Source organism: Myotis brandtii, unplaced genomic scaffold (assembly GCF_000412655.1).
Source record: "Myotis brandtii unplaced genomic scaffold, ASM41265v1 scaffold470, whole genome shotgun sequence".
NCBI classification, from domain to species: Eukaryota; Metazoa; Chordata; class Mammalia; order Chiroptera; family Vespertilionidae; genus Myotis; species Myotis brandtii.
In genome coordinates, this window is record NW_005367953.1 from 1,147,801 (window position 1) to 1,161,514 (window position 13,714).

Here is a 13,714-nt window from a genome sequence, read left to right on the forward strand (position 1 = left end):
CAAATTCCTGCTGCATACTTTTTATAAACAACATTCCATGGTAAACAAAATATGATAGCATTTGGACTCAGTTAACAGGACAAGAATTTGAAGATTTTTTAGCTTTAAACAAATAGAAAGAATTTATTGTTTTCTCATTTCTCCCATCAATCATAAATTTATGGGCTTCAAGGAAGAGAAGATAACCATTTTCCTGTTTTTGGAAATCTCTAAGGGAGAAAGATTCCAAAACTTCCAAACTATCGTCTTTTAATATATCTCAAAACATTTAAGGTCAGTTCTTATGATAATGATAGTAGGACAAATATATAAAAGGAATCATCTGATCAATTACCATAAGGAGCAATTCAGCACATGAAAGGGTAAAATAAAACTATCTCTGTGATTTTTTTCCTGCTTCTAGTGTCTATGGCTTCATTGGCTAGGCATATCACAGTTTATATATCACTAGAGGCCGGTGGGGTCCCTTGGCCTGGCCTGCGGGGACTGGGCCAAAACCCACAGTCCGAAGTCCCCTGAGGGGTCCCAGGTTGCGAGAGGGAGCAGGCATATAAGATCTTTGGTTAATCTCTTCCCACCCTTCACCTTCCCCCTTCCCTTTGAGATTCATCAGTCTGTACCATGTTTTCATGCCTGTGCCTTGAGCATCTGCCCCCTGGTGGTCAGTGCTCGTCATAGCTACTGGTCGAAAGGTTGCTTAGGCTTTTATGTTTATAGATTAGCTAGTATCCACCTTAAAAGTGAACTAAATGTATACTTGCAAATGGGAAGATATTTCAGTTTTACATAGTGCCAAATACACTGAAAGTTTTTGTGATCTAGCCAGTGCGAATTTTCAATTTAATATTTGCCAAGTCAATAGTATTTTCAGTATTCTATCTGATGTTAACAATATTTAGCTGATAATATGATAATGCTAGAGTACCTGTTTGTAACATGAAGAGAAATGACCAAGTCCAAGGTTACCAATGAAAACCTTCCCTTTGGAAATGCCAGGTTAGCTGGTGGAATGTGAGGCTTGCTCAGCTCTCCATATTAGGAAATAGACTGCCTGGGGCATTTCTTTTCTTCTTATAGAATTCCAGATTGGGAGGTGGGGGAAGGAGGCATGTGGGTTGGATCTGGTGAGGCAGAAGTATTTTTGCTAAGCCACAATTTCCAACTGAGATAGAGTTCTTTTATTATGCAAAGGAAATGAACTCAGCATTAGTTAATTAATGTCTCAGAATACTAAATCTGTGTGCCACTTGGACAATCAAAGATATCTTAGCTTTGCTTCATCATAAACACTTCTATTATTTTGGCCTTTACCCTTATATTTATTGATGAAAAAAAGAACAAAGGCTTTTTATTCCCAAGTCATTATATTGGGCAACTAAATACCACCATATTTTTCTCAGCCAATGTGTTATGTATTTTTTTATTCATTATGATCAAATTTTAATATTCTAGCCTAAAGCTGCTCAGAAAGATAGTTACTTAATATTTTAAAAATTTAGACATCATTTTATCTGCTTTTTAAAATTTAAAACAATTCTATTTTTAAAATGAAATAAATAATAAAATATATTTATAGAAAAATTATGGATTTCTAAAAATATATTTTTATTGATTTCAGAGAGGAAGGGAGAGGAAGAGAACTTTAGAAATATCAAAGATGACCGAGAATCATTGATTGGCTGCCTCCTACATGAGCCCCATTAGGGATTGAGCCTTCAACCTGGGCATGAGCCCTGACCGGGAATCAAACAGTGACCTCCTGGTTCATAAGTCGACACTCAAACACTGAGCCAAACCAGCTAGGGCTGGATTTTTTTAATAGGACTATCAAGTGACTCTAATCTGTATTTAGCCCGCAAAGAAACCGCTCTTTCAAAGGGTTTCTAAATTTAAAATAGAATAAAAATTCCCCTATGTGGTTACAAATTTAAAATTAATCTAGAACACATTAATTAGTTAGATACTTAGAATAATTAGGAATTTAGAATCTATTCTGCAAACTTCCTAAATATAATCTTAAACTGTTTTGTAAACTGCTTGAAAAAAGGATTGTTTTCTGGTGGAAAGTTATATTAACTACTAGAGGCCTGGTGCATGAAATTCATGCACTTGGGGTGGGGAGGGGGCTCCCTTCAGCCCAGCCTGCGCCCTTTCGCAGTCCAGGAGCCCTCAGGAGATGTCTAACTGATGGCTTAGGCTCCCGCCACCTCCACTGCCCTCACCAGCCCAGCTTCTGGCTGAGTGGCACTCCCCCTGTGGGAGTACACTGACCACCAGGGGGAAGCTCCTGCATTGAGCATCTGCCCCCTGGTGGTCAGTGCGCATCATAGCGACCGGTCGTTCCGCTGTTTGGTTGATTTGCATATTAGCCTTTTATTATATAGGACTAGAGGCCCGGTGCACAAAATTCATGCAGGGGGGGGGGTCCCTCAGCCCAGCCTGCACCCTCTCCAATCTGGGACCCCTTGGGGGATGTCCGATTGCCAGTTTAGGCTCGATCACAGGGATCGGGCCTAAACCGGCAATCGGACATCCTTCTCGCAATCCGGGTCCACTGGCTCCTAACCGTTTGCCTGCCTGATTGTCCCTAACTGCCTCTATCTGCCGGCTGGATGCCCCTAACTACTCCCCTGCCGGCCTGGTCGCCCCTAACTGCCCTCCCCTGCCGGCCTGATTGCCCCTAACCACCTCTGCCTTGGCCCCGCCACTGTGACTTTGTCCAGAAGGATGTCCAGAAGATGTCTGGTCTAATTAGTATATTACCCTTTTATTAGTATAGATCAATGGTGGGCAAACTGCGGCCCCTTGAATGTGGCTCTTCCACAAAATACCACGTGTGGGCGCGCACATACAGTGCGATTGAAACTTCGTGGCCACACTCAAGGGGCCAAAGAGCCGCATGTGGCTCGTGAGCTGCAGTTTGCCAACCACTGGTATAGATAATAGAACAGAAAATTTGACTAATGCATTATATTGCTCATATCTGATGGCTCTACACCAGTGGTCGGCAAACTGCGGCCCGCGAGCCACATGCGGCTCTTTGGCCCCTTGAGTGTGGCCACGAAGTTTCAATCGCACTGTACGTGCGCACCCGCACGTGGTATTTTGTGGAAGAGCCACACTCAAGGGGCTGCAGTTGCCGACCACTGCTCTACACAATCATTGCCTTCATCTTTGGTTTGGGTCTGCATCCTGTCTTCAAATTGCATGGATATGACAAGGGCAGTGACCTCTCTGTTGTCAAACCCAGTGGTCTATTCTCATTCCTCATCTTAGCCTATATTAGCAATGCTTGGCACAGTTCATCACTCACCCCTTCTCAAGAAGTTTTTCATTTTTTATCTCTTTTCCTTTCTCTTTTCTGGCCTGGTTTCTCAGTTTCCTTTGTTAAGTCTTTCATATTTTCCTACTTTCAAACTTGAAGTGTACCAAAGGTCAATCTTTGAACCTCTTAGCTTCTCCAGTGTCTACAGTCATGCTTAGATGGCCTCTACATAGACTCTCAAATTCATCTCTCTACTAATTGCAGATTTGTATTTCCATCTGTCTGCAGAGTTGTCTCCATTTGGAGACATTTCTAATGGACATTTCAAATTTAACATATCTTTCAGCATGAACCCGTATATCCTAGAATCATTTCTGTCTCAGGAAAATGATAACTCCATTCTTTTAGTTGCCAGCCCCCAAAACTTTGCAGTCATCTGTAATACCTTTCTCTCAAACTTCACATTGAATTCATCAGCAAATCCTGTTGATTGTACTTGAAGTGTATCCATATTTCAACTACCACCACCAGCAGCCCTCAATCTCAGCCATCATTATTTCTCTTCTTGACTATTACTGTAGCCTCCAATCTCCTTACCCTGCTTTATTTTTTCAGAGGCTTAAAAAATGTATTAAATTTATTGGGGTGGCATTGGTTAATAAAGTTATATAGGTTTCAAGTATACAGTTTTATAATACATCACATATATTGCATTGTGTATTCACCACCCAAAGTCAAGTCTCCTTTAAATACCATATATTTGACCCCTTTTCCCCTTTCCACCTCCCCTCACTGCCCTTCCCTCTGGTAACCATCATACTGTTGTCTGTGTCTATGAGCTTTTGTTTGTTTGTTTGTCCTGTTTGTTCACTTGTTTTCTGTCCCACATATGAGTGGAAGCATCTGGTTATTGACTTTTCCGTCTGACTTTTTCGCTTTGCATGATACTCTCAAGATCCATCCATGTTGTCAAATGGCAGTATTTCATCTTCTCTAGCTCCTGACTATATAACTACATGTATATATCTTTTGTGTGTACATATACACACAAATAAGACAGATGGAGAGAGAGAGAGTATGCATGATGTTACAGAGTGAGGGCTCTGAAATCAGACTATGCAGGTTTGACTTGATGCTGACACTAACAGGGTGACCTTGGGTAAATTAGTTGACCTCAGTTTGCCTCAGTTTTCTCATCTGCAAATTGTGTATAACATATAGGGTTGTTTAAGTAAATAAGCTTATACATGGAAAGCCTTTAATACTGCTTGTTGCTACCTCCATAAATATTAGCAAGTGCTATTACAATATATCTTACTTAAAATGACTACAACCAAGGTGATAATTAGTAATTAGTCCTGGTCCTTAAAATACACGGTAGTAGTATGGCCTATTTAAGTACACAGTAGCCTCACAGGAGCTTCTGTTTCCTCTATGCTATGGAATTTACAGGGTTAAACCTGTAAGAAGCCTGTAATTTGAGGCCCTGATACAAATGCCGAAGAGCAAGTCTTTTTCATTTGTATACAGTTTTTACTCAAACTGAATCTCAAAACAATAAAATGCAGAGCGGGTGTCCATCTCTTCTCCACATCCTTGCCCCGTAACTCTCTGTATCCAGTCAAGGACAGAGTTGTTTGTTTCAACCTCTGTCCCAGAGGACTTGGGTTTCAGGTAGCTTCCTCTTGCCCACTGCTGTGTTCCATACGAAATCAGAAATTCCCAGTTATCCCTTCATGGACCTGCCAGTTTCATCGTAGTTCCTCTTCTGTGTTTCTGGCCGTGTTTCGTTTTTATTATTGAATTTTAGCAGTAAAACTGTATTAATTGAGTTTTAAAATAATCGAGTTTTAAATAAATGTTGGAATATGCTTTTTCTTTATTGTTTTCCAAATCTATGTGTCACGGTATGCTATTAAGATTTTGTTAAATTGTGTTTTACACATCACCTGCATTGGAACCATCTAAGGAGTTTGTCACATGCAGATTCCGGGACTTCACACCTGGACACTTAGGAATCTGCATGTTATCAAGAGCTTTGGTAACTGTTGTGCACAGTTCTACAAGGAAAACTTTATAAATGACATATTTTACACACTTACTTTTTGCCATGTCCTTATTTTACTGGATTCCTTGTTGCTGCTTCAGAATCAGTTACCTAACAGTCATGGAAGGAGGAAGTTCAATTTGATGTGGAGACATGGTCTAAAAATATCAGTAGTAGTTATCGCTAGATAGTTGGATTGCAGATGTGTTTTATATTTTCTTTGCTGCCTGGTTTCTTCAAATACTTTATTGTAAATATGTGTTGCTTTTTGAACTGGAAATAAAACTACACATAGGTAAATGCCTGCAAGAAAATACATCAAATATTAGCCCTGGTATGTCTTATTGGTGGTTTTTTAGGAGATGTTTATTTTCTTCTTTACCTTTTTAATTTCTTTCGTGTTTTCAAATTATTCATCAAATAAGTGTCTTCGTCTGGAAATACTGGTGTATTGGGTGGAAATTAGAGATTATTTGAGGAATTTTATTATTTGACAAAATCTTAAATATCAAAGCAGTTATCATAAAGGACAAATCTTACGAGTATTTTTCACAAAAGTAGTGATCTTATTATGGTAATGCTTTGTGTTCACAAGTACAAGCATAACATCTTGGGCAATAGTGGCCGCTCCTAGAATACCAGCAGGTATAATTATATTAATTACCATATTGTGTGAGATACATATAGTACAATATTTGATTTACATGTATGTAATATACTGTATTTAAGTGCATATTCATGTAAATGTGTTCAGAGGATATGCTATTAACATTTATTAAAAATAACTCTTTTGTGTTTTTTTAATACTATGAAAATGTTTTTGGTGTATACAAAAGATGAAAGCTCCCCATCCTTTCCTGTTCATTTTTAGACAGCCTGAAAGGGACGTGTTGGCTCAACATCCAGGACAATCGCTGTGAGGTGAACATTAATGGAGCCACTCTGAAATCTGAATGCTGTGCCACCCTTGGAGCCGCCTGGGGGAGCCCCTGTGAGCGCTGTGAGCTAGGTAGGAGTCTGACCAAGGGGCTCTTGGCTTCTCATTGGAAAGCTTCTCCCTCAACTGGGCACCTTGTCCACTGTGTATTTCCATAGTGAGGAAGGGTATAACATCATTACCCTCCCTAAAATGTTGTCTTTTATGGTGGAATTTATTCATTTCTTAAAATATGTATTTGGTTTATCCTTTTATGTAATCAAACCTTTTTAATGTCTTTCCTTTTTATCCTCACCTGGAGATATGTTTATAGATTTTTAGAGTGAGGGAGGGAGAGAGACAGAGACAGAGACAGTGAGAAAGAGAGAGAGGCATTGATATGAGAAACATTGATCAGTTGCCTCCCATACACATCCGACTGGGGATCAAACCCTCAATCTAGGTATGTGCCCTAACCAGGAATCAAAACTGCAGCCTTTTGGTGTATAGGATGATGTTCCAACCAACGGAGCCACCCAGCCAGGCCCTTCTGAATATTTTAGACAAGGAAGGGAGTCAGCTGGAATTTAGCTTCTGGATGACTATCAATATTCTCTAGTGTCCTTGTTGGCATATGTCCTTGTAGAACACGATGTTTCCTTAAATCTTTTATTTGTTTATTTATAATTCCATTGGCAATGTGAAAGCAAGAAGGAATTTTCATAGGAGAAATTATGGGACTACAATATGGGTCAGCACTGATGGTGTTACCACAGCATGTCATGTGCCACACTGAATTCAGCAGAGGGCAGCTGGCATCCTTGTCCGCTACTCCCCAGCTTGTGGTTTTTACTAGTTCCATTTAGATTCCATTATACTGTTTCTTGAGCTTCAGACAGATGAATTTTCTTTTACAATGAAGTAAAATGTGTCCTGTTGTTCTCACAGATACAGCTTGCCCAAGAGGTTTTGCCAGGATTAAAGGTGTTACCTGTGAAGGTGAGTGTATTCCCAGATGATATTGTAAATCTTTAGAGCAGTATGTAAAATTGTCATTGACTCTCACACTTTGGAAATATTTATCATTTTCAAAACTCTTGAAGTTTCAATAAAAATACTCAATGTAATCATTAAATGTTTTAGAATACTACTCTTAGGAAACAGCTTAGAGTCTCCCATTCTTCCTCTTTATACCATTGCGTAAATTTTCATGAGGCCACCAATAGCCTTTGAGGCACAGAGCAGCTGGCAGAGGAACACGTCTGGGCTGTGTTCTATGGACAGGCAAGGCTGTGGTCATTTTCACAGCTGGTGTCTAGGAAAACGGGTGGCTGTATTGTGGAATATTTCTACTTAGCTCAAGTAATAATTCACATTGTATTGCAAGTTGAATATACTATATGGGAAGTAAGACTACACCTGTCTTTTCTATTTGTAACATCTTTATTCCTGCACTTGCTTCATTTCCCTGCAGATGTTAACGAGTGTGAGGTGTTTCCTGGTGTTTGTCCAAATGGACGCTGTATCAATAGCAAAGGATCTTTTCATTGTGAGTGCCCTGAAGGCCTTACATTGGATGGAACTGGCCGTGTGTGTTTGGGTAGGTTCATGCCCTTGTGTATTTTATGCGTGAAACCAGCCATGAATTTTTCTTATTCTTTGGGCAGTGACCAGTCAAAAACCGTTAGGTTGTAGCTGGAAACACTTTAAATGAGATTTTGAGGGAAATCACTAATATCCATTAGTGATTTTGAGGGAAAATCACTAATGGATATTTTTTAAATAAACGTTTTTCAATGAAATGATTTCTATAGAATACAGAAAGTTGATACTGCTCAAAATTTTACCCCCAAAATTAAATTTCTTTAATCAGTTATTTTGGGCAAGTTCAAGCTTTCACATTGAGTCAATTGAGTAAGAGAACTATGTATATTTTGAACATGGAAGAAAAATTGGAGACTAGTATTTGAAGTTAACATTTACCAGCTCAATGCAGCTGTGCTCTTAGACAACAGTGGGGGAAGTCATGGTCAAAGTTATGTTGTTTCTCTTTGAAAACATTGACCGATCCCTTTTCTTCCTTAACTTCCTTTAGAGTTTAAATTTTGTTAATGCTTTATTTTCTAAAAATGAAGAAGCTTTTTCTTTCAACATTGTATTATAAAAATGCCTTGTTGACCTTATTCTTTATCAGTGTCATGCTTGACTGAAGTTGAGTTTCATGATTGAAAAGAAACTTGTATTAATTCTGTATCTAAACAATCTTTTATTTACTTAGAGGATTTTTCCAATATGCAATGGAAAAGTAAGTTTTAAAAATAACCTTATATGGGTTTGTATTTTAATTTTAAGTTTATAGACAAAGCCTGAGCAATGGTAATGTTATACTCAAAGATCCTTAAGGCATTTATGTATACATCAGTGATTTTAAAAATTAGTGGTAAGAAAAAAATGTTTGCAATATTATACAGTTTAGTTATTATAATTAAAGTTAACAGATTTTAAGTTAATTTTTTATGACATTTAAATATAAGGTACGACTGTAAAATCATATGGAAATGTTTAGAAATTATAATATTCAAAGTCTGTATAAAGGAAAATTCTTTTCAGATTTTTATGCTTAAATTATTTACAAAGTTTAGAAAAAAGTTAAGTGTCTCTTGAAGATGACAGAGTGCCAGTATGCTAAGTGACTAATGAAATCAAGTTGCCTTCAGTAACCAAAGGATACTGTCTATGAAGATATATCATGGATTGTGAATCATCACTAAGCAGAATTAATTCCCAATAACATCCCTCAAAATTAAACCTTCTGTAATATTCTAAAATGATATATTGAGTTTTTATCTCTGTACTTCGGTTAAATGTTTTTGTCACTACTTGAATTATGCTACATTAATTGCTTGTAGCTGGAGATGTGAGAAAGTTTCAAAAAGAGATTGACATATGAAAATGTAAAATTTTCTGAGAATAAAAGTAGAGGTAAACTGCTTTGATAGAATTTATCTAAATCAGGGGTCCCAAACCGCAACACTTTGAGGGGACAGACAGGTAATATAAATGAGTGAGGTGGTAATAAGGAGTGGTGGGGATTGCAGCAAACTGTAGAGTACATAAACCATCCAGAGGCTTCCAAATTTATATTTTAGTTTCTGTGCAAGCCAATCAAAACATTCACAGACCCTGTGTGGCAAGTGTGCTGACAGTGTTTTGATTCCTGATGTAAATACTGATATGAATCTGCATAGTAAAGACACCAGATTACTCTGCCAGGCTATCATAACTTTTTACATCCTTAGTTCAAATGCTTTGTTTAAAAAAAGAAAAAGAGAGAGATTAATTCCAGAATAGCTTCTTGAGCAAATTACCTCATTTACATCAGAAACAATTTGACTCAAGCCAGAGTTCTCAGGCTACCTGTACTTAAATAAAACTGTCACATCTTGTTAAGATCCTTACTGCCCTAGTGACAGCATAGGATAAAGTTGGCTATAAGTGAGACCAGTCCCTGAGTGTCTTGCGGTAAGGAGACTCATTGGATTATTGTTACATCTCACACTGGTGGGGAATGTGGCTTTTGGTTGGTGTTAATGCAGCTATCTGGGGCAAAATCACCTACTGTGAATCTCTATATTCAGTCTACCAAATCAAAATAAAAATTTACCACTGTTATTTTTTCTTTAAAAATAGGACTTCTTAATTATAACACTTGGAAATGTATGTAATACTAGGCTAAAGGAAGTAGCTAGAGTTGATACTACTTTTGGTTGAGAACTTGAAAGAATCAGTATTGACAGTAAAATAGAAAACACATTTACTTGTTTGTGTTTACATTTCCATTAGGGATCTCTTTTCCTCTGTTAAACAGTTTTCAGGTTTAGGAAAGGATTTAATATCTTGAAATAATCTTATCAAGTAAAACATGTAATTTGGTTAAGGAAAGCCTTTTCTGAACTCATTATCTATATTTGCAATTTAACAGCCAAGTGTTTGACTGTAGTTTGACCAACAACTCTACTGGCTAACAGATAAATGTGTTATCTATAGATTATGCTAATTTACCCTATTTTGTGACTGTTGATTGATCTTCTGAGGTCCTAGCTAGCATGCCGAGACTTTAGTATGCTTTGAAGTTGAAGGGGAAATGTGACATTTAAACAAATAATTTGGCCCCTTATTAGAGCAGATTTACATAACCTAGGGCAAAACCCATGGTGAAAAGATAAGTTTGGCAGGAGAAAAAACTTTAAGTGCAATAATAGTTTTTCTTTATAAGGGTATTTTAATCCTTGTATCAATTGGCCAGTAGATTCAAGTTGATCATTTACTGTTTATAACTAGGATGCAACAGGACTGCTCACAAGCCACTCTAAGCCATTCAGTGAACAAGAAGAATCTGTCACTGAAATGATTTCATTCTTTCTGAAGTGAGCAATACAAGAAGGGGGTCATAGGTGATGATATGGAAGAGCCTTGTCACAAGGGAACCTTTTCTCCTGAAGGTGGCTTGTGAGAATTAAGTGATACTGAAGGAGAAGCCACCTTGCTCTCATTAGATGACTGTCATTATGGACTCCATTCCAGGAGGTGCTGGGCTTGTGGCTCTCACCTACTGGTGAATCGCCAGGGCCTGGCTTCATGCCAGGCACCGAGCAGAAGTTCGGTATCTGAATGTTCAGTGTTATAACTTCATCTCAAACTGCAATTTCACCCTCCGCATAGACATCCGCATGGAGCAGTGCTACTTGAAGTGGGATGAAGATGAATGCGTCCATCCTGTTCCTGGGAAGTTCCGCATGGATGCCTGCTGCTGTGCTGTGGGGGCAGCTTGGGGCACCGAGTGTGAGGAATGCCCCAAACCTGGCACCAAGGAGTACGACACCCTGTGCCCCAGGGGTCCTGGCTTTGCTAACAGAGGGGATGTCCTTACTGGAAGGCCATTTTACAAAGGTAACTGAGCGGCACATCAGTCCCCTACGCTAACACTCACCCTCCACATTCTCTGAGATTTGGTTTTGCTTCAGACATTTGATTTCCCACTTTATTTTCTTTGTTAGGCATAATTTGTGGCCAACCTTATATCCCAGGTGTGAAAATCACCTATTTAAGATGATATGGAAGTAAAGATACAAAACAGTCTGCTAATCTCGCTTTCCTACTATCACTCTACTGTAACTCTGCTTTCCTTAGCACAGCCCAACTAGATGCAGCCCCGATGTAGCGAAAACTTCTCTAGATCCCTAAACTTTACAAAACAAACGAGCAGAAATAAAGGCATCAGAATTCTTCATGAAGAACACAGAATCTTTTTCACAGTTGAAACTTTTTGTGTGGCATCAATGTGATCATTGACATTTTTGACTTGGATACTTTCTTTTCCATCATAATAGATTTTAAACTGAAAGTGATAGGCCTACTCTTTTATATCAACCAACTCTTCAGTCCGGCTTTACTCTGCTTTTAGATATCAATGAATGCAAAGCTTTTCCTGGAATGTGCACCTATGGAAAGTGCAGAAATACAATTGGAAGTTTCAAGTGCCGTTGCAATAATGGCTTTGCTCTAGACATGGAGGAAAGAAACTGCACAGGTAAGACCGCTCCTTGTATTTGGTAAGCCCTGGCTCTCTTCCTTTTGCTGTTTGAAAGCACTGCCATCAAAAGCCCATCCTCGCCCTAGTTGGTTTGGCTCCGTGGATAGGGCCTTGGCCTGTGGACTGAAGGGTCCCAGGTTCGATTCCGGTCAAGGGCACATGCCCCGGTTGTGGGCTCGATCCCTAGTAGGGGGCATGCAGGAGGCAGCCAATCAATGATTCTCATCATTGATGTTTCTGTCTCTCCCTCTCTCTGAAATCAATAATTAATATATATATAAATAAATAACTCACCCTCAAAGATAACACCCTTCAAATCTCTGTACTACAGGACAGAGTTGAGTAATACACACACACACACACACACACACACACACATATATATATATTTTAAAAGCCCATCCTCTTGTTGAGAACATGTACAGTTTTCCATTTTTCTGTTTGTTTCCTTTTTCCTACTCTTAAACCACTTCTCCAAACCTGTGAGAGCGCTGCAAAATAGAATGAAAATGCTGTTTTATCTACAGAACAACATTAAAAACATGATTTTCTGCCTTAGCCTGTTTGCTCAGTGGTTAAAGTATAGGCCACGGACTGAAGAGTCTCAGGCTCCATTCTGGTGAAGGGCACATACCTTGGTTGCAGGCTTGATCCCTGGCCCCATTTGGGCCATGTGCAAGAGGCAACCAGTCAATGTGTCTCTCTCACATCGATGTTTTTCTCTCTTTGTCTCTCCCCCTCCCTTCCACTCTTCCTAAAAAGCAGTGGGAAAAAATATCCTTGGATAAGGATTAAGAAATATATATATTTGTTATATATATATATGTTATATGTATATATGTTTTATATATATATATAAAATTTTCAGTGTATATGAGTACTAGAAAACATAGCCATTAAATCAACAATTGTCCACACTTGATATAGTATCCTATTAAAAATGGTAAAGTTTAAAATAGAGAAGTTGTAACATGTTTTCCTCATCTGTGCATGTTCTCCTCGACCTCTGGCTAGATCCCCTCCTGGATTTTCTTCTCTCTTGGTTTCCATGGTACTTTCCTGTTTCAGTTGCCCTTCTTTGACGATGATGTTTCTTCTCTAATCTTCACAGATTCTTCTAGACTTTGGCATTTTTCATACCTTTAGCATTTTCCACAGTCCTTTGCTCTCTTAGCATTCTGCCTTTCAGAATGACATCTACCTAAATGACTTCATGGGTGGCCTCTGTTGAGCTGACTCCTAGGAGCTATCTCTTGCCCTCTACTCCTCCAACATTTCTGACTTCCATCTGGACAGTTTCTCTTTGCTGTCATCTCCCTTTATCCCAGCCCCCCTTCATCTGCCTAGGGACTTCCTTCTATGTATTAATAGCTGGGAGAAAGCAGTGCATGCATATGTTAGCGACTTATAAATCCTGCTATAGAGAAACTTAAAAATTGAAATTCAGCAAAATAAACAGATGCTGGCAAAGCATTTTTTTCCCATTGTGACAAAAAATTTTTTTAAAAAGTCATGTTTTATTCATTATATTTTATAGACATGACTTCTCTATTGAAAAAACTTAGTTACAGGCATGGGAGGTTTCTCCAAGAATCCTGTTTTTTAGAATATAAATGCTGCTATTGAAGATTCTTAATTACTATAGTATATAAAAAGTAACAAACATTTTTTTAATTTATATTTTTAAAATTAGATCACATCTGAATGTGACATAAAAAAAACAAACAGAAATTACGGCATATTCCAAGGCCCTGCCGAATATGAGCGCTCTCTGGCTCAGACTTAGTTGGCTGCTTCTGCATCCGAGGCTGTCCCTCTGTGGTTGGTCACTCTGCTCAGAGGCAGCAGCCCCCTGTTCTGACACCAGGGTGGGCACGGGTTAGTGTCACAGAA

The 13,714-nt window shown here is 38.7% G+C and overlaps 1 protein-coding gene across 1 annotated transcript in view; it reads left to right on the forward strand.

Moving 5' to 3' along the window:
- FBN2 (fibrillin 2) overlaps positions 1–13,714 on the forward strand; it is a 253,892-nt gene that overhangs the window by 169,201 nt on the left and 70,977 nt on the right. The window contains exons 22-26 of the mRNA XM_014547293.1: positions 6,184–6,321; positions 7,177–7,227; positions 7,703–7,828; positions 10,951–11,178; positions 11,693–11,818. Of these exons, the coding sequence (XP_014402779.1) occupies positions 6,184–6,321; positions 7,177–7,227; positions 7,703–7,828; positions 10,951–11,178; positions 11,693–11,818 (669 nt within the window). The remainder of the gene's footprint in view (positions 1–6,183; positions 6,322–7,176; positions 7,228–7,702; positions 7,829–10,950; positions 11,179–11,692; positions 11,819–13,714) is intronic.